At 44.8% G+C, this 27,967-nt stretch overlaps 2 protein-coding genes across 3 annotated transcripts in view; both read left to right on the forward strand.

Moving 5' to 3' along the window:
• Positions 1–216: 216 nt before the first annotated feature.
• STX2 (syntaxin 2) lies at positions 217–18,051 on the forward strand. Its single transcript, XM_072983118.2, has 10 exons — positions 217–387; positions 4,180–4,254; positions 4,571–4,670; positions 7,311–7,385; positions 8,005–8,081; positions 9,190–9,298; positions 11,116–11,189; positions 11,378–11,515; positions 14,118–14,228; positions 16,968–18,051. The coding sequence occupies exons 1-10, from the start codon at positions 358–360 to the stop codon at positions 17,043–17,045; spliced, it is 867 nt and encodes a 288-aa protein (XP_072839219.2). The 5' UTR covers positions 217–357; the 3' UTR covers positions 17,046–18,051.
• Positions 18,052–19,728: 1,677 nt separating this feature from the next.
• The window catches only part of RIMBP2 (RIMS binding protein 2), a 146,380-nt gene continuing 138,141 nt past the window's right edge, over positions 19,729–27,967 (forward strand). For both annotated transcript variants that reach the window (XM_072983591.2, XM_078381728.1), the window contains exons 1-3: positions 19,729–19,855; positions 26,337–26,555; positions 27,730–27,858. In XM_072983591.2, coding sequence (XP_072839692.2) covers positions 19,847–19,855; positions 26,337–26,555; positions 27,730–27,858 — 357 coding nt within the window. In that variant the 5' untranslated portion in view covers positions 19,729–19,846. The remainder of the gene's footprint in view (positions 19,856–26,336; positions 26,556–27,729; positions 27,859–27,967) is intronic.

Raw genomic sequence — 27,967 nt, forward strand, 5'->3', positions numbered from 1 at the left:
ACCACCCTTCATTTGCATAGCGACGCCCCCTCTCCCCCTAGACGGCCACGCCCCTACTCCCTTGGCTGCTTTTATAGGCGGCGGCGGCGCTCGATTTGCATAAGTCCGCCCCTTCGCCTCGTGGGGTGGCCACGCCCCTCGGTGTGGTCCTCGCTCCCTTTCCCCGGCGCTCGGGGGCTCCCAGCTGTTTTGAGGAGGAGGAGGTGGTGGCGCGCATGCGCAGTCAGCCGCCGGTTGCCCTGGCATCGCCGCTGAGGGGAGGCTTTCGCCGTCCCAGGCCCCGGAGGGAGGGAGGGAAGGACCGGCTGGCGGAGGAGGCGAGGCGGCCCGGTCGGTTGGCCCGAGAACGGAGCCGGGATGAGGGACCGCCTGCCCGAGCTGGCCTCGGTAAGGGGGCGCCGCGGAGGGAGGGAGGGTCGAGCCTGGGAACAGCCCGCCGGTGGGGGGAGGGCGGAGAGGAGGGTGGCCGGAACAGCCCGCGGCGGGAGGGGGGAAAGCTGGGGGGAAGAGCCGGGGGTCCAAAATCCTGGACCTTCGCAGAGCTGGCAGCCGTTCCTTTTGGGGGGGGGAGCTGCAGAATCGTTACTTTTTTTGGGGGGGGGACTACAGGTCCCAGTATCCTTCCCACCCTGAGCCTCCTTGGGAAGCATTACTTTTTTTTTGGGTGGGGGGAGAACTACAGATCCCAGAATCCACCCATCCCCACCCCATTCCCCCCCTCCAGCCAGCTTGCTAAACGTTACTTCTAAGGAGGGGGGCTAAAAGAGTCCAGAAGTTCCTTTCCGCCCCCCAAGGCACCCTTTTCGTATAGGAGTTGCCCAATCTATGGCAGGATCGGGGCCCCGCCAGGCAGGAGAGGTGGGGTAGTAAAATTACTAGGTGTAGCAACGGATGCTTAAAGGTGGTGGAAGGGATGCAGACCTTTCCTGCTCCGCATTTCCCTCCATCCATTTTTTTCCTCTGGTTTCCAGCCAGCCTCTCTCTATTATTGGGCGTCAGAGCTTTGCAAGGCTCTTGCAAAAGATTGGAAAAAAATAAATATGAGATAACAGGCATGAAACACGGCTGGTGTCATCTCTTTGACTCTCTCTGCCCTTGGGCTATGCAACCCAAAGGCTGTCCGGTCCATCCGTTGATTTTTGAATACCATACCGATTAGTGAAATCATGAATGGAATAAATAGAATAAAAAGACACAGAAGAAGCAGAATGAAAAGAACAAACACCACACATCATCAGTAAAGCGACTGTCAAGGGAACCAATGAAAAACCGAACAACGGAGAACAGGCCATCTTAACGATAGGCAATCCACGGTAGGTTAAGAGAGGATGCTGTCAAAGCCCTTGTTTTGAGCATCTTCTTGAAAGCTGCGATGGAGAAAGCTGAATTCGCATACATTGGACCCTCTACTTACGGAATTAATCCGTATTGGAATGGTGGCTGCAGGTCGAAAAGTCTGTAGGTCGAGGCTCCATTGACCTACAATGAATTGAAAACCGATTAATCCGTGACCGGCCGTTTTTGTTCCATTTTGGGTTTTTTTCTGGTCCGTAGGTCGGTTCTCCGGCTGCAAGTCGAACCTAAATTTTGCGGCCAGAGAAGTCTGTAACTCGAAAAGTCTGTAAGTCGAGGGTCGACTGTAGCTCCGCAGGGAGCCCGTTCCAAAGGGATGGGGCCGCAGCTGAGAAGGCCCCGCTCCTGGCTCCCCTCCCTGTAGCAACGCGGAGGAGCATGGCCTGTGAGGACCACGCGCTGTGGCTGGATGTTTTTAGGGAGAGATGCACCCACACATGTGTGCAAATGTTCCATTTCATTCTTCTTTTGCCCATAATTCCTTCCCTATGTTAGTTGCCTTTTTGCAGTTGATGAAACTGGTGACAGGGGCCCTTTTTTATTGCTTTCTCCTGATATACTCTTGTAAAATATGTGTTGATCACACTGTGCAATGACAGTATCTAGAATCATAAGTATATGAATGGGTGTGACATTTACATTTCCAGTAAATGTCCCTTTGACATCAATTTCTGGATGGAGAAAAGTGCCCTGAGCTGCTACAGTTTGTTTAAGGAAGGCGAACAAGTGGGTGTTTAACTGGTCCTGTTAGACCAGTGGTTCCCAACCTTGGGTCCCCAGATGTTCTTGGACTACATCTCCCAGAAGCCTTCACCACTAGCTGTCCTGGCCAGGATTTCTGGGAGTCATAGTCCAGGAACGTTTGGGTTACACAAGGTTGGGAACCACCTGCCATACAGACCATTGAATCTCAATCTTTTACTCTCTGGAGCAGTGGGGTCCCAACCTGGGGTCCCCAGACTACAACTCCCAGAAATCCTGGCCAGCCCAGCTAGTGGGGAACGCTTCTGGGAGTTGTAGTCCAAGAACATCTGCAGACCCAACGGTCAGGAACCACTCTTAGTCACAAGTTTCCAAAGCTGATGAGTTGTGAATGGGAAACCTCTGGGGGATTTTTGGGGGCCCATCCAGTGATTTATTGCCATGGGTAAATTTTAGCCCTGTGTTTAGGTAATTGTGCTTCAGGTAGCAGGAAAGGACTTAATGTGATGGAATTCCCCTCTGGAGGAAAAAAAAAATATGGGTTTCTGTGTCCAGAAAGGGAGCATGTAAGGGAGAAGGCTAAGTTAAACCCTAACTTCACATGTACAGGAACTTTTTAAAAATTATTTGTTAATTGGGAGAATATTTGGTCTTGTTTGCCTATTAACCTGAGACATCTCCAAGAACAATGGGCTCGGTATCTCTGTTTGCACGAACAACAGACTCGATGTGCGTTTTTGCATTCCCGCTGCTGGGTATTGTCGCGTTGCTTGTGTTGAGGAGATACATATGTGCTTTTCCTTCCGCCTATTCTTATCTCTTCCTGACGTGGTGAGCTGAAAGGGAGGTGTTGAGGATGATGGTGCCCTTTCGTCTGACATCACTCATTTTGAGGCGAGAAAAACACAATATTTTATTTTACTCCAAAGAGGGGAAATGAGATAAAGATAGAAGTATCTCAGCTCTTTTTCCTGTGTCGGGGACGTATTCTGAAATGGCACAAACGCATAGAAACAGGCTCTCTGAATTATGCCTTTCCAGTGACTTTGCATGTGTGTTAAGTTTTAGAGGAAAACTTTGAGAATTTGTAGGGTTTTTTTTCTTCCCCCTCTTGGTTTATAGTGGTTTGTTCTGCAATTTTGGACAGGGCGTGTCGCTTTCTAAAAACACCATTTGTTTAATAAAATCTCAATGCAGCATGAGCATGAACGTCCATAAATTTCATAATTTTGAAGAATATGAATGAAATGATCCTCATGACCCCAAGCTACCTGCTTATGTCTGTCTTAAGAAGATGCACATGTAAGGTAAAGAGGCAAGCCCTTTTAAAATAGCTTCCAGGACTGATCGATCTGCACATGTTCCCTTGGAAATACACCCCAGCTGAACTTTCTCAAACGATAAGGAAGCCGGAAATCCATTCTTTGAAGAATCCGGGCTATATGGTGTACTTCAGTGCTCTTTGGGGATGTTTTATAACTTATGACACAAAACCAGATTTTAAAAAAATGCATGATTTAAATCAAATCCACCCTGCACAAAACCACACTTAAAACCCTATCAAAACTGTTAAGGATGTTTTACACAGGTTTTTAACATTATTTTTATTTTATTGGTCTTATATGTGGTTATTCGCATCAACCCTCCCTGCTTTTAGCAAGACTTGGTCTCCCAAGGACAAGCATTGATGGACTCCTTAGCTGCGGAATTAGGAAGTATTTAATTGCGGAAAAACCTTTTGCAAGTTATTCTCTCAAGACTTCATAGGAACGTTCTTGTCATATAAACCTTTCCGCTTGTATTATTGCCTCGCTGTTAATCGTTGCTGTGGGTTGTAAAAGCAAGGGCAGAGGACAACACCAAGTTTAGCCGAACGGCGGAAGAACAGATGTTGTGTTTTATTTTTTGCTTTTAAGTGGAGGTTGATTTGAAAGAATAGTTTTGTTGTTCGAACCGTGTTATCGTACAGCGATAAAATGACAGGCAATATGTTATCGTCCTCTCTGCTTTGTTGACGCATGTTAGCTTAGGCAACTAGAAATAATCTTTTTTTTTTAAAGGCTGACACAGATTTTCGTCCTTTCTGATCAAATGACAGAATATTTGTGATTTTTTTTTATATAGCGCATCCAAAACGAAGATGGAGAAGCAACCGTTGTTGTGGAAAACGACCATTACATGGACGACTTTTTCCGGCAGGTAAAAATTGTCTAAAGAGGCGCTTAAGAAACTACCGTATCAGTAAGAGTGGTTTCTTTGTGGATCCCTATTCTACCTAACAAGTAAGGGGTAAAATCCTGCCTTGTGATCCTCTGCCCATTCCCTAAACCCTGGGGATTGTGGCCTTTTAAGGGGCTGGTGCATCATTTATAACCACTGTCTCCATGGGTTCACAATTCCCAGGCTAATGCATTCTAATTTAACTCTGTCTGTGGACTGTGCACTGATTTTATTTTATTTTTTTAACGAGCTGTTTCAGGTTCATTTTTAATCACCAGTCTCCTTTCCCCCGAAGGTTGAGGAACTCAGGAAGCTCCTTTCCAAAATCGCGTCTGCGGTGGAAGCCGTAAAAAAGAAGCACAGTATCATTCTTTCAGCCACACATCCCAAAGACAGTAAGCGTTTCGCCCTTGTGGCTCTTAAAATGCATGACAGGCTGATACTTTGGGGTTCCTAATGAGCTGAATTCTGTGCAGGAGGACCCTCCCTATCCACTGATTCACTTACCCTCTACCTGAAAATACTAAATAGAGCCCCTCCTCCCCGAAAGACATATTTATATGTATTTACCAGAACTAGAGGGAGCCAGAGACCAAGCAATGTATAGTGTTTGAGATATCCACGTTTTTCGGCATCCGCAGGGGTGGGATGTGGAACCGATGCCCCGTGGATACTGAGGTCCTACTGTGTGGGCAGTGGCTCGGAGCCACTTACAGTTAAGTAAGGGAGATTGTTCTTACACTGTACCACTCCAGCGTGTGTGTGGTGTTGGTTCTGGGGGGGGGTTGGAGGGTAGCCCGTCTGAATTTAAACAAAATGTGTTCCATTAAAAAAAAAATCACAACAATGCAAGAGTGCAGACAATCGAACACCTGGGGGGGAGGGGAAAAGTTGGTGAAGAGGCTAGCAGTGATGGAGAAGCAGGATCGGCCCTGTAGCATTGGGAGCAGAACTTCCCGGGGTTACTTTCTGCGACTTGAGTCCCCCCCGGAATCAGACAGTCAGCACGGCCACTGGCCTCTGAGAGCTTGTTGTCCAAAGAAGTAACTTTTGCAAGCTTCGCTGGGAGTGAGCAGGAAGAAACGTCGTCCGAACCTACCCCAAGGTTCCTGAAGCTGATAATGGGTAGCTGTACTTAATGTAAGGAATGTTTGTGCCTCTTGTGTGGCTGGAGTAGACGGTGTCTTTTCATCCTAAATCAAAGATGACAATCAGATGGTACCCCAGCGGCTGTGAAGGACAACCCTCCCCCCCGTCGCCCCGAAAGTGAGAAACTCATGCCTTTCTGGGTGTGATTCTGTTGTAAATCAAAGCATTTTTTCATACACACATTCTTTGATAGGCATAAAAATAAAGCAAAACAACCCTGAAACATTGCTCCCTTATTTTTTTTTAAAGCTGGAAGTAAATGTGTAGATCCTCTGAAGTTGCTATTCTTAAATGCTTGGTGATGAAGAGGAGGGACATCCGCTTTAAGAAATTAGTTCATTGCGGTACGGATGGGGCACCGGACTCTAAAAATCCACTTGTTTTCGCTCGTAGTTATCATCATGAGCTAATTTTAGCCCTCTGCGTGTACAGTGAATGAAGTACAGTAAGCTGTATTCTCTGGAGGAATAGGAAGCGGTGCTTGGTACAGTGGCTGAGCCTGGCGAAGCGTGGCAACGATCCAGCGGATGAAAGCTGAAATCTAAAGAGCATTGTTGTATAAGAAATTGTTTCCGATTGAAGCAAACTTTTGTGAAGCATCCGTGGCTTTGCAGGCTTCCCCCGCCCGGTGTGGAAGAAGAGAATAAGATGCCGGCTGGCATGATTATTTCTCATTGAAGCCTCACAAGTTTCTCAGTGCTATGCAGAAATTAAAACCGGAGGAAGGTCCCCCTGGCGCAGTCGAATAGAAGCGACTCAAAAGGGAAACGGGACAACTGAAGGAATAGGAAAGAGAGGGTGTGTTTCCTGAAATTACCATATTTTTCTGTGTATAAGACTATACTTTTGTCTAAAATCTTTAGACTAAAAATTGAGGCTCGTCTTATACATAGAAGTAAGTTGAGGAGAGAACAAAAGCAAGTGGAGGGGAAAGCAGGGATCAAAGCGATCCTGCAATGCTTTGATCCCTTTCCCCCTACACTTGCTAAGCCCCACTTATTTTTCTTAATTTTGCATTAGAAAAGTGGAGGCGTCTTATACACAGAAAAATAGGGTATGTTATTTCTACATTTGTTATGTTTCTGTCTGGACCTCTCCTCTAGTGAGCTCAAAACAAGGTCGATGGCTCTCCCGAGCCATATTTGATCTTCCCAAAGGTGGGCAAAGCTGAGAAAGAGGATGACTGGCCCAAGGTCCACTGTGAGTTTCATGGGTCCCTGGGATTTCTCTGCTCCTAATCCACTAGTTTAACCAACACACCAAGTGTGCTGCTGATTTACCACCCCGTAGGGCTCAAAGCCCTCTCTGTGTGGTTTACCATTTAATTATACACGTGACCCATTGCTCACACCACCCTCTAACAAATCGGGTAATCAGTTGACCAACCTTAGAAGGGTGGAAGTCTGAGTCAGCCCTGAGCTGGTTCCCTGAGCCCATCCGGATCAAACTCAGGTCACGAGCAGAGTCTTGGCTGCAGGACTGCAGTTTAGCCACTGCACCCATGAGCCTCCTCTCAGCTGTTCTCGTATGGAAGAACCAGTTTTGGGTACTGAAATATGGCAGTGAAGATTTGGACATGCCCTTAGAGGCAGGCTGCTCTCCCCTACTTGGCAAATACTATGCAAGTGGCCTGTTACTGTACTTGGGTTTTGCAGAACTGTCTTGGCTGCGTTTGCTGTTTCCCTCACCCACCGAGCTCGAAGGAGGGCAGCATTCTTTTTGGGTCAGGGCTCTCTTGCTTTCCAGGAGCTGCCAGGCTTCTGCTGGAAACATCCTTGCGGGGGATCTTCCTTGTTTGTGTTCAGCTCCAGAGATGGGTGGCATGGACGGAACTGTGTTGTTAACAGAGGGCACCAAAAATATGTTTCCAAATCGTTCTCTTTCAGAGACGAAGGAAGAACTTGAAGCCTTGAACAAAGAAATCAGGAAAACGGCGAACAGCATGCGTGCTAAATTGAAAGGTAAAGGTCACCAGGCAAGTGAGCTGTCACTGAGCTATCGAAGTTCCCACAATCCTGCTGGATAATCTCTTTTTGTTAAGGTTTGCTGTTTCGGCTACCGATTTGTACGCCATTGTTGGCGCAGAACAGAGATATGTAAAAGGTATCCCTGGGGCCACGTTGTGGCCTTGCAAGGGCCCAGGTAACGCCCCCCACTCCACCCCAAATTAATTTTTAAAATAACGTTTTGCACTAAGAGTCTCTCTCTGCCCTCCAAGAAATGAGGGGGGCAATTTTGACATATTTTCAGGCACCTCCCTCTACACTTCCTTTAAAAAAAGGTTCCAGCAGAGGCTAAAAGGGATATTGTTTTCAGTTAAAACAAAAATAAAACACATTTTTTTTCAGATGGAGGCACAGGAATATATATGTACAAACCTCTACCATGTCCAGGAATCGATAAGCCTCAGACACATTTTCCAGTCCTGATTTATAAATATGTCATCCAAGGCCCATCTTTGTTTATATCAGAAATGTTTTCAAAAGGGTGGAGGGGGCGGAAACTTTTTCTTTGCAGGCAGTGAGGCTCTGCTGCCGTGTGGCACATCTGTCTAACAGAAAACTTTGGTCTGTCTTGTAGCCATTGAGCAAAGTTTAGCTCGGGAGGAGAACGTTAACCGGGCGGCGTCGGCTGATTTCAGAATACGAAAATCCCAGGTAGGACGCGGCAAGGAAATGTGCTTCTAACTGAGCTTTCGTGTGCAGCTGCCTACAGGGATCTTGAGGGTAAACACCAGTGGCAAAGGATGAAGTGTTTTGGAGCACGTGGAAGAAAGGAAGTAGGCACGTATTCCCCCCCCCCTTATTCACCCCCACCCCAGATCTTGTCCTGCATCATCTAGGAGAGCTGTGTGTTGTGTCTGACAAACCCCCAGATCTCTCCTTCAGATAAGCCTTGGGAATATTGGGAGGAAAAGACCCCAAGTCCACTGGTGCTTCATCTCTTGGCCCATCTGAAGTGCCTTAAGACTGTGGTCCCCAACCTTGGGCTTCCAGATGTTCTTAGACTACAACTCCCAGAAGCTTTCACCACCACCTCTGCTGGCCAGGATTTCTAGGAATTGAAGTCCAAGAACATCTGGAGGCCCAAGGTTGGTGATCACTGCCTTAAGAGACCATTTGCCTGGAGCCACTTGCAAAACCAGGAGTGGGGGAGGATGCTGAATCTGCATGAGAAGAGCTCTGATGGATCATCCTAAGGGTGCATCTTGTTGAGCATCCTTCTTACTATAGCAGACAACCGAGAAGCCTAAAAGCAAGACAATCTGTCGGTCTCCCTTCTAGCACTTTGGAGTCCAGAGATGCACTAGGTTCAGTTTAGTTCACCAGGGCTTATCCCCATTCATACGTCCATCTTGACTTACAGCAGTGACATTCATCATGAATATAGAGATGGGCATGAACCGCCGGTTCGGCACGTCATGCTTCGTTTTTCATCCGAACAAGTGTTCGACCCTTCCCAGACCCAACCCCCAGTGGTTGAGTATTCCAGATTTGGAGAGGGGTGGCCTCTGCAGGAAAGACTCAAGGTTCCTCCTTGTTGACATAGACCAGTGGTTGCCAACCGTGCGCAATCCAGGTGCTCTTGTACTTACAACTCCCAGAAGCCTTCACTCCCAGGGGTGCTGGCCAGGGTTTCTGGGAGTTGCAGTCCAAGAGCACCTGGATTACCCAAGGCTGCAAACCACAGACCTAGGAGAACGTTCCCGTTGTGTTTTGTATACACAATTAACCCTTTACGAAATGCATTTCCTTCTGCTCCCAGTACTCAACACTGACCCAGCAATTTGTGGACATCATGACGGCATATAACACAGCTCAGACTGTCTTCCGGGAACGCACCAAGGATCAGATACGGCGGCAATTAGAAATCAGTAAGAGATCCTGTTGTTGTTATTTCCTGCTCTCCGTGGTGACTAATTGCCAACAGTGTTGGCAGAAGGGGAGATGGGTTATTGATTGCATGATAACCTTTGTTGATACACAGTTGTGTTACTAGGTTGTTCTTCTGTTGGCTGGGCCTAGAATTCCTCTTCTCTCCGGGCACTGATCCCCCCCAGGCACTCCAAGGATGATGCTCCTATCAAGGAAAATGAATTATCCATCATTTGTTAAGCAGCTTTCTGTGCGCTAGAAGCTAAAAATAACTGTTCATTATAATCGTTGTTAGTAGTAGAAGTAGAGATATTTAGGCAGCAGCTTTCAGCCATGATTGTCTTTCAGAGTTTCCCCAGTTTGTTTCCAATTACATTCAATGCAAAAAAAATGCAATCACATTGGGAATTAGAGATGGGTGCGAACTGCTGAACCGACGGTTCGTGCCGGTTCGTTTTTCAGCTGAACAGTGTGGGCGTTTCCTAGTCCTGCCTCCTCTGGCAGACGACCACTCAGAAGTGGGCACCCAACAGAGGAGGTGGGGCTGGGAAGCACTGAAAAAAACAAACTGGCACAAACTGTCGGTTCAGCAGTTCGCACCCATCTCCATAAGGAGAGATATGTTAGTGTGTTTATCCATCTGTATACATAAATAGCTTCTCTTATGGTCCTCATGAACTAGTTATACAGTCAGATTCTTCTTTTTCCATTGGCAGTTAATAATGCGGTTTAGACTGCAGGGTCTTGTTGTTCATATGTGACATCAGGGAGTTGGAAGGGGGCTCTAGGGCCATAGAGTCCAACCTCCTGCTCAGTGCTAGAATCCAAATCAAAGCAGATCTCACAGAGGGTTGCTCAATTTTTCTCTTGAATGCTGTCAGGGGTACAGTGATGCCTCGCTTAACGACGATAATCCGTTCCAGGAAAATCGCCATTAAGCAAAAACATCGTAAAGCGAAATAAAACACCCCAATTGAAACCCATTGAAACCCGTTCACTGCATTCCAATGGGGTAAAAACTCACCGTCCAGCGAAGATCCTCCATACGGTGGCTGTTTTCATTGCCCGAAGCAGGGAACCCATCATCGCAAAGTGAAATTCCCCCATTTAGACCATCATTTTGCGATCACAATTGCAAAAAGATCGTCATTAAGCAGATTGTCATAATGTGGGACAATTGTAAAGCGATGCACCACTGTAATTGGTTCCATTGTCATACTATTCTAACAGTTAAGAAGTTTTTCCCTGATATTCAGCCAAAATCTGGCTTCCTGTAACTTGAGCCAATCATCATCATCAGGTCCTGTGCAGAGCACATTGGACAGCAAGCGTTCTCCAACGATCTTGATATTTCCCACCACTTTTGTCAAGAAATATTAATGGTTTTGAGATCCTCCTTGAGCGCTTGACGCCATGTTTTTTGAGGCTGGCCTCGTTTTCTCTTTCCTCCAGGAGGTACCCAACGTGGTGCAGTTTTCAGGTGCTGACCTTCTAGGATGTGGCCAGCAAATGGCATTCGACACAATGATAATAGTAATTTGTAATAAACATGAGCCGATGCTCACCTTAAAAAGAGTTTTCAAGCCGTATGCAATATTTAAAGGTTAGCTTTTATTATTGCTGCACACGCACCCCAGTTAAGTTCCATGGCCAACTTGGGATTTGAACCCAAGCCTCCCGAGTCCTAGTCCACCACCCTACCCACTACTCCACATTGTCTCTCAAACTGTTACATAAGAAAGGAAAGAGAACATAGGGTTAGGTCCTTCTTCAGCAATAAATAAATAATCAAGGGATGCCTGTAATTTCTTACTAGCTGGAAAAACCACAACCGACGAAGAACTGGAAGACATGTTGGAAAGTGGCAATCTTTCTATTTTCACTTCTGACGTACGTATTTTAAGCTTACTTTGCTGCTCTTGTATGTATAATGTTTCTTTACGAGGTCTTGGACAGTACAGGATGTGGACTTAAGCCTTCTAGACCCTGCCTAATTAAGAGTTTCTCTTTATTTTTGTTCTCCGGTTGAAAATTAGCAGGCGGGTAAATAGATTGAACTCTGTATTTCTTTCCCAAAGATCATTTTGGACACCAAAATTACCCGGCAAGCTCTCAACGAGATTGAGGCGCGCCACAAAGATATAATAAAACTGGAATCCAGTATCCAGGAGCTGCATGAAATGTTCATGGATATGGCCATGATGGTGGAGGTTCAGGTAGGCGAATGAAAACTGATTTTACTGATTTCAGCATCGTGTTGCCTCTGAGGCTTTCTAATTAGAATAGGACTCCCTTATCTGCGGGATTGGTATCCGCTGATTCACTTACCCACAGTCTGAAATACAGTGGTGCCTCGCTAGACAGTTACCCTGCATGACGGTTTTTTCGCTAGACATTGGCTTTTTGCAATCGCTATAGTGATTCGCAAAACAGTGATTCCTATGGGGGAATTTTGCTGGACAATGTTTGGCCCCTGCTTCGCAAACCGATTTTCGCTAGATGATGATTTTGACAGCTCCCTCTGCGCTCGCAAACAGGTGTTTTTGGGACCAAAGTTTCGCAAGACAATTTAAACAGCTGATCGGAGGTTCGCAGAGCGGCTTTCCTATGGTCGATCTTATCTAGAGAACGACGATTCTTCCCCATTGGAACGCATTAAACAGGTTTCAATGCATTCCAATGGGGAAATACTTTTCGCTAGACAATGATTTCGCTAAACAGCGATTTCAGTGGAATGGATTATCGTCGTCTAGCAAGGCACCACTGTATTAAAAACATTAAAAGAAAAATCCTAGCAATGCATGTTTCTAAAGAGGAAGTTACCAGAACTAGAGAAAATAGGGTTTGCTATGTTCTGTGTTTTTTCCAGCATCTTCAGGGGGGGCTTGGAACCGAATACCTGCAGATACAGGGGTCCTGTGTGAATGATTGCGTGCATGAGGCTTGTCCGTGTATGACCCGCAGGGCACATGGGTGTGTCTTGTATAACATGGGGGGCCCAGTTCCAAGAATCCTCCCTTAACGTAGCTGCTAAGAGACTTGGAGAAGGAATGGGAACATCTTTGATGTGAGCAGAGCCACGTCCCTTAATTCATTCTGTGGCCTTTTCCTGGCCACTCTCTCGTGATGTCCGTCTTCCTGTCTGGGAGGTGGAGCTTTATACGGTTGTGGGTGTTTTATTTTTAAGTATTGCAATGAGACAATATATGTTATATGCTTGAAAACAGAATACAAATGCTATTTAACAAATCAGTGGATTGAGTTTTTTAATGTATTAGCTTGTCCTGATTTAGCTGAGTTCTGTACATAGAGTGAAAAGGGTTTTTTTTTAAATCTTAATTTCATTGTAATGTTTGTAAGTTTGCATATTAAGCAGATCCCTTTGGGAGGGGCTTTTAAATTAGTATAGAAATGAAACTTCCATGACCGTCTTGTAACACTCTGCCGTTTATTGCCGCTGATAATGTCTGCCAATGGACAGAACGACACAGGTAACATGCTGGCAGTATTCCCCATTTTCCCCACGTGGTCCTCCAAAGTATTTCATCGGTCTTGCTCTAGTATTCATCCTGGCATTCTCGTAGGATGCATTGAAAAACAAGGGCTCTCTGAGTTTGGCCCAGTAGCAACATCAGTCCTTGGCTGGTTGACAATCCAAACAAAGGAAACATTTAGGCACCCGTTAGCAGGGTGGAGGTATGAAAAAGGCAGACAAAAGGGATTTTGCAGTGTCAGGACACGGAATGCAGGGAACGCTGTTGTTGTGATGTGCCATCAAGTCACCTCTGACCCATGGCAACCCTCTCAATGAGCCATCTCCAAAATGTCCTGTCCTCAACAGCCCTGCTCAGCTCAAGCCAGTGGCATCCTTTGGGCGTCAATCCATCTCACATTTTGGTCTTCCTCTTCCCCTGCCATCTTCCACCTTCCCCCCCCCCAAAAGAATCCCTTCTTTCTGATTATGTGCCCAAAGTAGGACAGCCTCAGTGTCATTTTTTTTCATTTTTTTGCTTTAGAGAGAGTTTGGGCTTGATTGGATCCAGGACCCACTTCTTTTCTTTTTCTGGCAGACTTTCTATCCACAAAGCTCTCCTCCAGCACCACCGGTCAAGGAAATCATTTTGTTTTCCCTGTCCACTTTCCTCACTGTCCAGCTTTCACACCCATGCTTAGCGATCGGGAATACAAGAGTGTGAATTGATCCTGGTTCTTGGTCTCCAGGGACATCTCCTTACACAAAAGCATTGTTTTGAACCTCATCTCAGAGGACCCCAGAGAGCTGTCTGGTATTCCTGATAAGAGAGTAAAGAGGCTCGTTAAGCGTCTCCTTCCTTTCTGTAGGTAGCTGCTGAATCAGAGCCCATTCAGAGGTGAAAACATGCAACCACAAGAGAGAAGAGGACTTTATGGGGGAAAAAAATCTGTGTTTGGGTGGCTAGGGAGTAAAAGACTGCAAATTGTCCCTATTAGAATGCCAGTCCTAAACAAAATGTTCAAAGCATACTTCATTTCTGTAGTTATGCTTTTCATTTCCCAGTATTAACACCCCCTGCCTGCAAATGTGATTCCCCCCCCTCATGTGTTCAATTAAACATTTAAAATTCTTGTTCATTGAAATAACACACGCACGAGGCCATTTTAATCTAAAATGTGAATGTGATCCTCTAAGTTCATCCATCCTCTTCATGTCGTCCTTCTGATCCAAACGTCTTTTTAAGTTTCCTCCCATTCTTGATTGTGCAAAGGCTTCTGGGAAACCCCCCCTCTCAGCGCTGGCCTAACTCTGCTTTTGTTGCCTGTCGGTTTTTCACGTTTAAGGGTGAAATGGTCAACAGCATCGAGGAGCATGTAGTAAAAGCGTCGGAATATGTAGAACAGGCGAAGGAAGAGACCAAAAAGGCAGTCAAGTATCAGAGCAAATCTCGTAGGGTAAGTTCCTCTGTCTTATGAAGAAAGCTGGTTTCCTTGGCTTAGTTGGTTGACCTGTATTCTGGATCCCAGTAAACCTATTTTCTTTGAGATCTGCCTCCAGAACTCTGTAGCACTGCTCCAGAGAAAAATGTTTGACATCTGGCTGCTTTTTTTTAGGATGGATCATAATAAATGATTAAAAAAAAAAAGAATGTAAGTAACAAAATCATTAAAAATCTGATTTTAAAACATTTATGTCGTGACTTAAATCCATCCTGCTTGAAACATTTATGCCGAGTAGCAAACTGAATGTAGGAAACTGATTTTCATACCTTACTTGTTTTGTCTAAAAGCTCTGCCTAGGCAACCATGGATGCTGAATTGGGTATAGGACAACCCTCAGCTGGTGGGTGCACTTAGTGAGCAAAGCCCTATTTGGATCAGTGGGTTTCCCCATCCAAATGACCGTCATTTTCTGGAGGATTTTGGTGTTGGGTTTTTTGAAAACATCTTTCTGAAAATACTTGTTTTCGTATGCTGCGAACCTCCTGATGCTGCAGCATCTAAAACCACCATGGATCTTTGCATTTGCTGAAATGTAAACCCCATTATATTCAGTGGATTTCCCCCCTCAGATAGCAATTTAACTTTCCATATTAACCAGATGAGGGTACTCAAAAATGCCTCTAACATATATGCATGCATTTATGTCCTAATAAATTAGTGTTTGAAGAAAACTCTGACTAATGCATGATGTGGATCATGAGAATCACTCAGTATTGGTTGGTTGGTTGGTTGGTTGATTGATTGATTGATTGATTGATTGACTGATTGATTGGACTTAACTGCCCATCTGACTGGTGGTCACTCTGGCCAATGGACAACACTAAAACAAATATAAAACATACAGTTCAAATTAAACAGCAAATGAAGGTTCATTTAAATTTGAAACTGGCCGGGCGGCTGTAGATCTTAAGTATACACTCAAGCAGAGTTATTAGAACAGCACGATGATTTATTTAGGAAGCCTGCCAAAATAAGAAAGTTATTAGTCATATAGGCTAGAATTCTGCTCGTGTTTGCATAAGATTTTCTTAGCTTGCCGCGGCTAAATGATGAAGTGGCTGGGCACATCTCAGTTACATGCCTAGTCATGTGTTATTCAGATACACGCAGGCACCTTGTCAATTAGCCGCAATTAGCAGCGGCTATTCATGCAGACCTTAGGATGAACACCAGTAAGCTATATCATTATGGCCTAGATGTTTCAATCAACAACACCAGTGGTTCCCAACCTTGGGTCCCTATAGGTTCTTGGACTACAACTCCCATCAGAGCTACTGAGGGAGCCTTCTGGGAGTAGCAGTCTAAGAACATCTGGATTACCCACCAGGGCTGGGCAGATGATAAATCTGTTTCAATGATCAAAATTAAACTGGGCTAGCAAGAGTTAAGCCCTTTTTTATTTGACTCTTCCATTTGCTGTTAATTTTAGAAGTCTGTGAAGGCAGTATTTGGATAAAACTGGGGAGAGGGAGAGACAGAGACTCATAATCTTATTCCCCCCCCCATCTTTTCTGACTTATTTATAGTAAGTAGGCCAGCAAGTCTCGCTCAACAAAATCAAAGTTTTTTTGGTTGCCTAAATTAGATTTGAGGCCACGATCCTGTAGCATATTTGGGAATTCAACATTAAAGACCTTAGAGCCCCCCCTGCAGTCCTTACTGGCTTCAGGAGATTTCCCCAGCCTCTCGGATCAGGTTTTCAGGGTGCATGACAAGGATGGGAGGTTTCGAGAGGAAAATCTGATAAATGATTCTGGCAGAAACCAGGAAGGGCAGTGGCGGAATCGCTGCTGCAGAAACTCTGGTTTGCAATAAATTTGGATATCCTATTTTTTTACTTACGTATGTCCACCTTACACACGCCCCAGTGCTCAGGCAGGGCAGCAGGGAGTGGGTCGCAAGGAGTAAAGGTGGCGCTCGTAGGTCCCATTTCAACCGCCTTACAGTAAGCCATCCATTTAAGGTGTCTAAAAGTTGACGTCCTATATTTTGTGAAAACTCAGCCATCTAGTGGCTAGCCTGTGGTACATATTCCTTCTCACATTTTTTTTCCTGTTAAGTTCCTGAACGGCTGGGATGAAGTATCTTCCTTCTTGTGGCTTGTGACCATTGTTTTGTGTAGAAAGAGGCAAGCTTTGAAGTTTACACAGAATTTTTCGTCGGTGTATGTCACAGCGGGTTAAGAGTCCGGTGTTCTTCGACATCTTTTTTTTTAATGATCTCGATGAGGGGAGAGAGGAGAGTCTGCTTCTCAGATTTGTGAATGACACAAAATTGGGTGGAGTCGCTAATACCCTGGAAGACAGAAACCAAATTTAAAAAAAAGATTTTGGTAGGCTGAAAGCAGCAGGACGAAATTCCGTTCCGCTTCTGCATCTGGAAGCAGCCAAGAAGAGCACTTTTGTATGAAATAAGGCACAAGTCACCCACGCACCTTGTTTTCTCTCCTGATCCCTGGAAGCCAGAGGTGGCCACCCAGTCCCATCTGATTTTGCTATTTTCCATTTTCTTGGCTTTTTCAGAGCATCAGCTACCTGCTATCATAAGATTACAGGCATCTTGACCCTTAATTCTATTTTTTCCCTCCTTTTTTTTTTCTTTTCCCCCGAGGGGTGGAGGATTTTGGCTCCCCTGAGTTTGCTCATGTTTTGCGTCTTTTAATTGCTAATTGCGCTGTTTGTCTCTTTACAGAAACTGATATTCATAATAATTTGTGTATCTGTCTTGATCGTCATTCTTGCCATCGTCCTAGCGGTGAGCTTCTCCTAACAACCAGCCTGTCGGAAGGCTCGAGGGGGCCCGTCTGAATCACGCCGACAGAGAAACCCAAACCGCCTTGTTCTTTTCAAGATGCCTTTCTCTTGCCGTCTTAAGATATATTTTGTTTGGCCAGTGATGACCTGTTTAATTATCCAGTAGCACGGATATGCTTTGATACCCGTGCATCTGAACCAAATTGTAACTGGTGTTACTGGGGTTTTTTCCCCCACACCTCCAAAGCAGAAAATAGGCTGGAAAGCCTCTCGTTGCAGACTTGAATTCAAAGGCTGCCTTTAAAGAATTCTGCACCGTTTTGGAGACGAATTCTGATTTCCCATACCTCAATGTTAACCATTGTAGAATTGGGAGGGATTCCCGCCCGGAAACACAGTTCTTTTTCAGTTTGGCTTTGTACCCCATTATTCACATTCCTAATCTAAAAATCTTGTTCTAAAGTTCAGAGGAGCGACCTTTTCTTAATAACCCTTTGACCAACCATCTTAAAACACACTTCTTCTGGAGGTAAGTTTCCCTGAGCTGACTGAAGTTGTCTTCATAAACAAAATGTGATGATGATGGACATGGAAAGTCACTTTTTCATGCCCCTAGTTTTAATGTTTTAAGAAGCCGTAAATGGAAGTCTTAAACTCGCGCCTCGTGTCAGTCGGTAAAATAAATAGATGCTTTTCCTTTGCAGTGACCTTACAAACACTTTTGTTTAAAGCTAAAACACTATTGCGAGTGGCGTGGCTTTGTTTGCTTCCAAACATGGGCAGCTAAATAACTTTGTCAACATCTGGAAGTAAAGGTGTCGAACTGTTGGAAACCTTTAAACATTTCAGCAATAACCAGACAATTGTATTTTGCCTTGCTATTTTCTTTTTTTATATATATGGTGTTTATTTCTATGTAAAATATTTTTAACTGTGTTTTTGTGATTTCTTGTTTAAACATCAGTGTCAGTTATTTATATTGTGAAATAAACCACATAACGTGTGCCTTTTTAAAACAACAACACACCCCAATGTCGCCTTGAAATGCTTATTTCTGTGTTTTGATTTTGAAATACAGTGGTGCCTCGCAAGACGAGCGCCCCGTTTAATGACAAAATCGCATCACGCCGAACTTTTTGCGATCGCAAAAGCGATTGCTTTACGATGTTTTAAATGGGGTTTTTTTGCTTTGCTTCGGGAACCGATTCCTGCAAAATGACGATTTTCGGCCAGCTGAACGGCGGTTTCAAAATGGCCGCCGGGTTAAAAAAAAAAGGCTCCCCGCTCTTTTCTGGGATGGAAATGGTCGCGCTATGGAGGATCTTCGCTGGACGGTGAGTTTCAAGCCCATAGGAATGCATTAATCGGGTTTTAATGTGTTTCTATGGGCTTTTTTATTTCGCATTGCGACGTTTTTGTTCTACAGCAATTTCGCTGGAATGAATTAACGTCGTAATGCGAGGCACCACTGTAAATGCTACCGTGGGTATATTTTACCCAATAGCTAATTTGTTTCATTTAGCCAATTCAGTTTATTGCTGGTTTTATATCTTTGAAAATATTTTTAAATGGTTGGTAGGCATGGAATGACCAAGGTTCAAAGTATTGCTGATGTGTCTAAATTTGTGAAGAATTAAACGTTTTATGTGGGGCAGTAATGCCAAGTATGCATACTAAGAATAAGCAGCCCAGCAAATAAAGACATTTCAAATACATTTCTTGGGACTGTATAATAACAGCATTGTAGGAGAGGACGTGTCTGTCAGAAGCACAGCTGTAAGACAATGAAATGAAATGTATCTCTGGGTTATTTATGTTTTTAAGTGTATTAAATAGTTTAAATGTTTTTTGTGTTAAAAGCCTGCAGTGCCATCTGCAGCCACTAGGTGACAGTCATTGCTAACCATTTCATAGCTTTGCAGTCTATCTCGGTCAAAGCCACAGAAACGTAGTATGAGTAATGGAATCTCAGTGCTATCCCTCCTGTCAAGCACATTATAAGATAGTTCCGATGGCTACCTTTTCATTTTTCTAATAATCTTTGGTAGTTCATATGAATTTTGCTATGAATAAGTTGCCAAATATATATATATATAATGAATTTGTTCCATCAACAAATAGCTCCGTGCTTTAGGTATCTGGCTGCGGAGCCAGAAATTCCCCACCGGGGCCTCCTTAACAGGGGTTGGACTCGATGATCCGTAGAGTCCCTCTTCCAGCGTTGCAGTTCTAAGATTATTATTATTACGAATCAGACCGTCTATGAAGCTGCAGAGCTTATTTTGATCTTCGGCCCACACAGGAAACGCACGCTCTCTTTGTGAGTCAGTGATTCTCCTGTTGTCGGATCTACTTCACAGGGTCATTCCAGGGAAGAAGGTTGCAAGTTCTATGCCTTGAGCCCACGGGGGGCAAAAAGGCGAGGAAATTATTAGTTTTTGCAGAAACGGGGGGGGGGGCGGGGGGGAATAGAGGAATGGTTCCTTTTGGGGTGGCAAGAGAACCAAATTAACTTTGAAAACCTTTCAGCCTGCAGTTTGTCTGAAATGCCCGCACCGTGTCCCACGTGACTCATAGACCTTACTAAATATAACTTCAGCACCCGTCCTTTGATACTTTGCACCTGTGAAGCAACATAAGCTCGGTGCCCCCGATCGGCTTTTCCATTTATGCCCCTATCTGTTTCAGCTGTCTATTAATTTTGTGAATAATATCAAGCGTCCCTAGGCTGATTCGGAAGAAGGAAAGCCGAGGAGTCTATGGAACCAGCATCTAGTGGAGGCATAACACACTTTTTTTCCGGCCTTGGTGGAAGAAATGGAGATGGTAAGTTGTATTGTTTTGCTGCTAGAGAAGAATTGCACGTGGCTTTCTGTCCGGCTCCGGATACCTCCGAATGAGAATATGAATCGCAACGGTGCTGTTCAGACCAGGCTAGGAAAAACGAGTATGACTTTTTGTCACTCACAAATACTCCTGGCACAGCGCCCAAGTTTCTGTTTGCAGGTAAGAAACCCCACTGTTGCATGGCGTGGCTTCTCTGAAAACCTGAAATCGGAGTGCGACGTTGAGAGGAAATGCTGAAGGGGTTTCTCCGGTGCTTAACACGACGGGCCGTTGCTGCTTTTGTACCGTAAACCTTTTAAGCGACTTCCTTTCCAAAATGAAATCAACTTAAGAAAAAAAAGAGGGTCCTTCAGATTCGGATCCTTACTTCCTCTCTTAACGTCGTTTGCTCCCCGTTTCTTTCCAAACTCCCAACTGTAAGCTCCTGGCAGACAGACACCTCATTTTTGCTTACGTTTATTATTTCTATAAAGCACGATATGGATGACTCTGGAGTGATCAAGAGCGAGGAGGTCCTGTGACCTTCCCATGGGTTGGAGGACTACAAATCCCATCAACCTTAGCCATTAGGTTGGGATTTGGAGCCAATAAGGTTTGGGCCCCAGGTCTTCCACTTCCTGACCCTAACATCTCACAATTATTGCTCCTCTGGATTGCTCTTCATCCTGCTTCTGAGTTTCCCGTCTGATAATGAAGGTAATTCTGGAATTGCACAGTGAAATTACACCTTGCTCCTGTTTGCAGGTGCTTCCAACTCCATAGGCTGTGTGTCCTGTTGCAATTTATTAAAAAATCTGTCTTTATGTGGTCCTACATAAAGTTGTAACAGGATTCCGTCCCTGCAGTGATTGGCGAATGCGCATGTGCGAGGAGGGCAGAACGCACCAGCGCGCCTACGTGTTTGGGTGCAGTTCCCATCAGATTTAGCCAGCACAACCAATGGGTAGAGATTCTCTTACATGCTGGTGACCTCCTCTGAACCCCCTCAAACAAGGAACTCTTGTTTGCAAAGATTTTGTACAACCAAACCAAACATATATTTTCTCTGTGTTTGTTTATCGACATGACTGGGCAAAATGTTGCAAAGAAGCTTGGTGCGATGTGAACACAACTCTACAAAAGTGCCACCTGCTATTTTTGCCATGTCTGGTCCTTTCGTGGCAGTGGGTTGGTTTTTTTTAAAGGAGGCTGATGTGTGTAGTGGGGAGATAAATTCAAATTAATTTAAAATTAGTGCAAGCGACTGCGGAGATGGTGACATTTGGACAGTGCTGGATCGGTTTTGGTACAGTCTGGAAAGAAAGAAAGAAGAAGAAAAGAAAGAAAAAGAAAAGAACCAGAACTGGCCTAACTATTGAGCTGGTTTATTTATGTATGTTTATTTTATTTGTTACTTTCATATCCCACCCATCTAGTGCCTAAGCGCTACTCTGGTAGCTGGGGCTATCCAAAACCAGAGCTTGGATAAGTTCTTTCTTTCTTTCTTTCTTTCTTTCTTTCTTTCTTTCTTTCTTTCTTTCTTCTTTCTTCCTTTCTTCCTTTCTTCCTTTCTTCCTTTCTTTCTTCCTCCCGCCCGCCCTCCCTTCCTCCCTCCCTCCCTCTTTCTCTCTTTCTTTCTTTCTTTCTTTTTCTTTCTTTCTTTCTTTCTTTCTTTCTTTCTTTCTTTCTTTCTTTCTTTCTTTCTTTCTTTCTTTCTTTCTTTCCCTCCCTCCCTCCCTCCCTCCCTCCTTCTTTCCTTCCTTCCTTCCTTCCTTCCTTGCTTCCTTCCTTCCTTCCTTCCTTCCTTCCTTTCTTTCTTTCTTTCTTTCTTCCTTTCTTCCTTTCTTCCTTCCTTCCTTCCTTCCTTCCTTCCTTCCTTCCTTTCTTTCTTTCTTTCTTTCTTTCTTTCTTTCTTTCTTCCTTTCTTCCTTCCTCCCTCCCTCCCGCCCGCCCTCCCTTCCTCCCTCCCTCCCTCTTTCTCTCTTTCTTTCTTTCTTTCTTTCCCTCCCTCCCTCCCTCCCTCCCTCCTTCCTTCCTTCCTTCCTTCCTTCCTTCCTTCCTTCCTTCCTTCCTTTCTTTCTTTCTTTCTTTCTTTCTTTCTTTCTTTCTTTCTTTCTTTCTTTCTTTCTTTCTTTCTTTCTTTCTTTCTTCCTTCCTTCCTTCCTTTCTTCCTTCCTTTCTTCCTTCCTTCCTCCCTCCCTCCCGCCCGCCCTCCCTTCCTCCCTCCCTCTTTCTTTCTTTCTTTCCCTCCCTCCCTCCCTCCCTCCTTCCTTCCTTCCTTCCTTCCTTCCTTTCTTTCTTTCTTTCTTCCTTCCTTTCTTCCTTTCTTCCTTCCTTCCTCCCTCCCTCCCGCCCGCCCTCCCTTCCTCCCTCCCTCTTTCTCTCTTTCTTTCTTTCTTTCCCTCCCTCCCTCCCTCCCTCCCTCCCTCCTTCCTTCCTTCCTTCCTTCCTTCCTTCCTTCCTTCCTTCCTTCCTTCCTTCCTTCCTTTCTTTCTTTCTTTCTTTCTTTCTTTCTTTCTTTCTTTCTTTCTTTCTTTCTTTCTTTCTTTCTTCCTTTCTTCCTTCCTCCCGCCCGCCCTCCCTTCCTCCCTCCCTCTTTCTCTCTTTCTTTCTTTCTTTGGTCCACAACCTCTCACAAAACCCCCAATTCTCAAAGGCATGGCCATTTTTCTCATTGGGGTGTGTGTGTGTGTCGAAAACCGGCGCTCAGAAAAGCAACATTTTGGTATTTTGAACTCTTCAGCCAATCTTTGGCCTTTCCTGGGAGTTCCTCGCTTTAAAAAGAGTAACTTTTCCAAGCTGTTATCGGAAGCTCTGCCAGCCAAAGGGAGTCCTGGGGGTTCCATTTTATTTTCCCTCACAGACCTCTGAGGGGATTAAAAGAAGGGGTTATGGCGGGCTGTGACCCGCCCTTGCCCTGCCATCCAATCTGGGGTGTTTTTTTTCCCAGCTGCTAATTATGTGTTTTGTTTTTATTTTATTTTATTTATGTATTTGATTTGTACCCGCCCATCTGGTCTATAAGACCACTCTAGGCGGTTTTTAAATAACACCCTGCATTATTTTATTTCTGCTGAGGGGAGGAGGGGGAAAAAGAGGTTGCCTCAGAGGAAGATACACCCCATTTTGCAAACATATATGGCCGAGGGGGTGGAAGGCAAATTCAGCAGAGCCCGTCCTTTTCTGTGGCCACCATTCCTGTAGAGAAACATTGACAGGAGGGGAGCCTGCACTAGACGGGGCCTTTTCTGCTGTGCCCCCCCCCGAAAAAAGGGGGTTTGCAAATGGAGGCCACATTTGGGGGTCCACACCGGCTTCGTTCTGAGGCGTTCAAAACTGGCTTTCACCCATTTTGTGAGGGGGACTCTGGTTCAATTGTTTTTAAACACATGTATCTATATTGTGTTTTTAATATATGGTGTTTTAATACATTGTTTTTAAACACACACATACAGAGAGACACATAAATACACAAACATATATGCATACACACGCACAGACATATATAAATATATACACATATATGCATACACACACGTTTATAATTATATATCCATACACACACATAATTATATATACACACATAAATATGCACACACAAATATATATGCATACACACATATATAATTATAATTTGTTTTGGTTGTCTTGTGTAATATTTTTGTTTTATTGTATTGTATTTATGTCACACTGGAAGCTGCCTAGAGCGGTCGTATAGACCAGGTGGGCGGGATATAAATCAAATAAATAAATAAATAAATATACACACACACACATATATATACATACACAGATACATAAATATATATGCACAAACACACATCCATAAATACACACACACAAACATATAAATAAATAAAAATCCTCAGTGGTTTCTCGCTTGCACCATATCATGAGGTACTTTGGGTGCTAATGCAGGATATAATTACTGGAATATATTTGAGAAATAAAATAATAATAATTCAGCTGGACTTTACTGAAGCATGGCTAGAATGCATAAGCCCCCTTTTTTTGTCCCCCCCCTTTGGGAGTTGCTTTTGCTTCAGAGAATATTAGGGTGAAAAATACAGGTAGGGAGAGAGAGGCGGGAAATTTGAACAAACCGCAGCCAACGCTGATTTTTTTTTTTCGTGCCAGGTTAGGCAGAATGGGTGCTAGTTTGCCACCCCGAGTCCAAACTCGTGAACTGGGTAGTCTGGGAATCAAAGCGGAGCAGTTCTCACAAATGGGAAGCATCTGACTTCATTATCTAGCCATCTCTTCGAGATCCATAAAGAAGTTGTTGGCACTGTGTTACGCTTCTTGGCATGGCCATTTACTCGACCTGTTAATGCTTAACAGGAATCGTGTCTGTTAAATATTCATAGACGTTATCTATCAGTGGGTAAAGCATCACAGTTTGATTCAATTTCCCTTGTGCTACATTCATTCACGGCACAATGAGCTGTTTCAAGAGAGTGAAAAATCACATTTGTCCAAGGAAACGATGGCCGAATGACTTATTTTGAGGCCAATGCCCTGGCCATTGCTATGTTCCATTGCTCTGGGGAGTTAGAAATCTGGAATTTCTTCTCTGGACCTGTTTTGTCATTTCAGAAGTGGAGATACAACGATAGGAGTCAAACCCACCCTAAGTCCCCAGCAGATTACAGTGAACTACAGGCCCCATTCTCCTTGATCACTAACACAAGTATACAATACTAGTAGGATCTGGCCACTGGATCTGGCCAATAGGTTGCAGAGTTTTGAATTTTTGTTAAATTCCTCTAGTTGGGCAGAAGTGCAGGGATTCACAGAAGAGAATAGCTTCAAGTTCCTTGGAGTCCACCCCTTTTGTCTCATCAACTGGCACTTACAGTCACAGTCACTTACTCTGAGCCAATAGTAGTAAAAAGAATAAAAGGTTTCCGTACTTACAACTGAACAGATAACAGCAAGCTAAAAACCATGATCGCTTTGTGAAATAGGCCTCAACAGACCAAGGGAGTGACTATCTCCAACAGACAAAGGAAAGGGGGGAAAGGCTTTTAGCAGAGAGATGAGGCTATCTTTGAATTCAAAGGCAGAGAAAGAACGATTGGTATATGTTGGATAGATTGACAGTCACTCTATCCAGAAAGGTCCCTCCCACCCTACTAAGTGAAGTTTGCAAATAAATAAATAAATAAATAAATAAATAAATAAATAAATAACCCTCCAAGCCAATATTCTCTTCCACAAAGTAAATGTCAAAAGCAGAAGAACTTAATATTTTCTTCGGATTTCTCTCCCCTGCCCCCTCTACAGACCCCACCTCTTCCAGCGACCTCCTTCACTCGTCGGATCTGGACATTGCAACCCATCAAAAATAAAATCTCCCATCTCTGCTAAACATCTGCCAGATCTTTCGATCTACGAGAGCGCCACCATGGGCAGGTGGAAACTCCATTTCCCTGTTTCGTGTCGTCCGAAGAGCAACCCAGAAATTCAATATTTCCGTGCTCGTTGTGTGACGTCCTCATAGGAAGTTTCCTCCGGGGCCTTCTGCTCGCCCTGACCTGAGAGGCTCCTTTCTCCCGGGGTCAGTGAGAATCTATTCCCTTTGTGTCTAGGTCACGGTTAAGGGCTTGGAAAATCAGAAGCTTTTAAGTGTATTTGCTTGTTCAGCCGCTTCATTCAGCCTCGTCAGATTTCCTACTAGAGATTTCTGACTTGGCCTCTGCTGACTCCAGCTTTTCAATTTGGCTTTCCCTATCCCTCCCCCTCTTTTTCTTTTAAAGTTGTCAGGTTGCTCAGACATACCTTAACAGCAGAAGGCAGATACCATCTCTATAAAAGGGATGTCTCTAGGGTTTCTGTTGTTGTTATGTGTTGTCAGGTCATCTCCAACTCATGGCAACCCTATGAACGAACTCTCTCCAAAACACCCTGTCCTCAACGGCGCTGCTCAGCTCTTGCAAACTCAAGCCTGTGGCTTCCTTGAGGGAGTCGGTCCATCTTGCCTTTCGTCTTCCTCATTTCCTTCTGCCTTCCTTCTTTCTCAGCAAGGGTGGTCTTTTTCCCGGAGAATCCTGCTTTCTCAGACAACCTGAGGGTCAGCATTTTTTGCCTCCAGAAATCATTCAGGCTTGATTTGACGTAGGACCCACTTGTTCGTCTTTCTTGCAGTCCAGGGTTATCCATAAAGCTCTCCTCCAACACTGTATTTCAAGCAAACCAATTTATTTTCTCTCTCTTCTTAATTGTCCCACATTCACAATCATACATGGGGAGTTTTGTAAAGGGGCCAAAAATGGGATATAAGTCATTTAGCAAAGGGTGGGGGTTAGGGTTTGTCTTATTTATCGGCTGCCTTTCTCCTGATAAGGAGACTCTCAGTATTCAAATGAACCCTAGGAAAAATTTGTAGCTCTGTTCCTCCATGCTCTGTTCTCCCGGTAATCCTGTAATATATAGATCATGCTGAAAATGACATTTTTCTCTCCGTGTTTCTCTTGCGCAGACGAGCATCCCATCACCTACCTCCTCCTCTTCATCATCATTCACTCGCACTCCAACTTCAGCGGCTAAAACAACTCAACTAAAGAAGGAAGGGAACTCAGAGGATGGGCCAGCCGGAACAATTCCAGATGTTAGCCGCCCGCCTTCTCCTGCCTTCAAGGACTTAGATTTGCTCCAGGCTGAGTGTGATGAGCTTCGGAATCGGTTGCGCTGTCTGAGGGTAAGAACGACATTCCTACCTTTCTCAGAGCCCTTGGATGCAAGGCGAACAGAAATCGGCGGCACACCAGTCAACTCGAAGTGCGGACATTCGTTCTGATGGTCTTCATTAGCTATGTCTCCCAAGGACCACTAGGTTGATTCGTATCAGTCAATGATGCTTCCTCTCCACCAGGGTTGGGTCTTTTGTAAAGCCAATGGCTCTTGGCACACTTATGACCAAGTCATCTAAAAAAGCTTCCCTTACAACAGGGGATGTGCTACCTATGTATCATAGCTTGGGAAATCTGTCCTCTGCCTTGAAGGATTGCAGCTAAGCTCAGAGGGAATGGGGCAGCCAAGAGTTGAGTTGGAGGATGATGAGTCACATCATCCTCTTGCTAACTAAAACTTTGACCCTGTGAGCCCCAGCTTTACTCTTTGCTATATCACTAGATAAATATGGGAGCAGCTGCTTGGTCATCGAGAGCAGATAATCTTGGCTCAATCAGAAGATACTATCCTTTAGAGAGGGCTGGATTACATTTCCCATCTGTCCTATCCAGGAGAGTGGGTGGTGAAGGGTGATGGGGGTTGTGGTTGAACAGCAGCTGGAGGGACATATAGTGCCCACCTATAGCATAAAAAAGGCATGTGTAAACCAGCCACACCGGGGGGTGGGGGAAGTAACCTGAGATTCTGTCATTGCACGCCAAAGACTATAGTCACCCAGAAGAAAGTGTCTAATGTTCTTTTAAAAATATCACAGTATCCAGTAACCTCTTGAGTATTTGCTGGGTGGAAAGCCCCACCAGAAAGCACATAATAGGAAGGGCTCACAAATGTTGCACAAGTAAAGAATGAGTTTTCCTTTTTTTTTTTTTCCCCATCCTGGAGATGGCTGATGACCTGACCAGCTTGGAAATCAGTGGCAGCTGATGTCCATTGGGAAGGATGGGCCAGAGGGCCATAGCCAGCTGCACCTGGTTTGCTACCTAGCCCATACCTTTGTGCAGTCTAGATTCACCAAGTACCTCCACAAACACACACACATGCCATTCCTGGTTTGGAGGAGTAGGGGGTCTAAAATGGACACTGCTCTACTTCCCCCAGACAGTAGGACTTGCTAGAAATCTATCATGCAAACAAAAGCAAATGAGAGTGATTCGCTGAAGGGGAAACCTTCACCGTTACAGGAAAGCCTGATGGGTCGAAAGCCGAGGGACGTGGAATCGTGGATGAAGCAGTCACAGAAAGAACTCCTCTGGCTACAGAGGCAGGTGTCTTCCCTCTCCACCGAGGCACCTGTTTTGCCCGTGATCAAGGTAAGTGCTCAGTGGCCAAGGGGTCAGACGACTGGGGAACTGGGATTCCCAGGGTGGAGTAGTGGACAGTGATGGATTAGGACTCTGGAGAACAGGGTTCGAATCCCCG

Source organism: Pogona vitticeps, chromosome 14 (assembly GCF_051106095.1).
Source record: "Pogona vitticeps strain Pit_001003342236 chromosome 14, PviZW2.1, whole genome shotgun sequence".
NCBI lineage: Eukaryota > Metazoa > Chordata > Lepidosauria > Squamata > Agamidae > Pogona > Pogona vitticeps.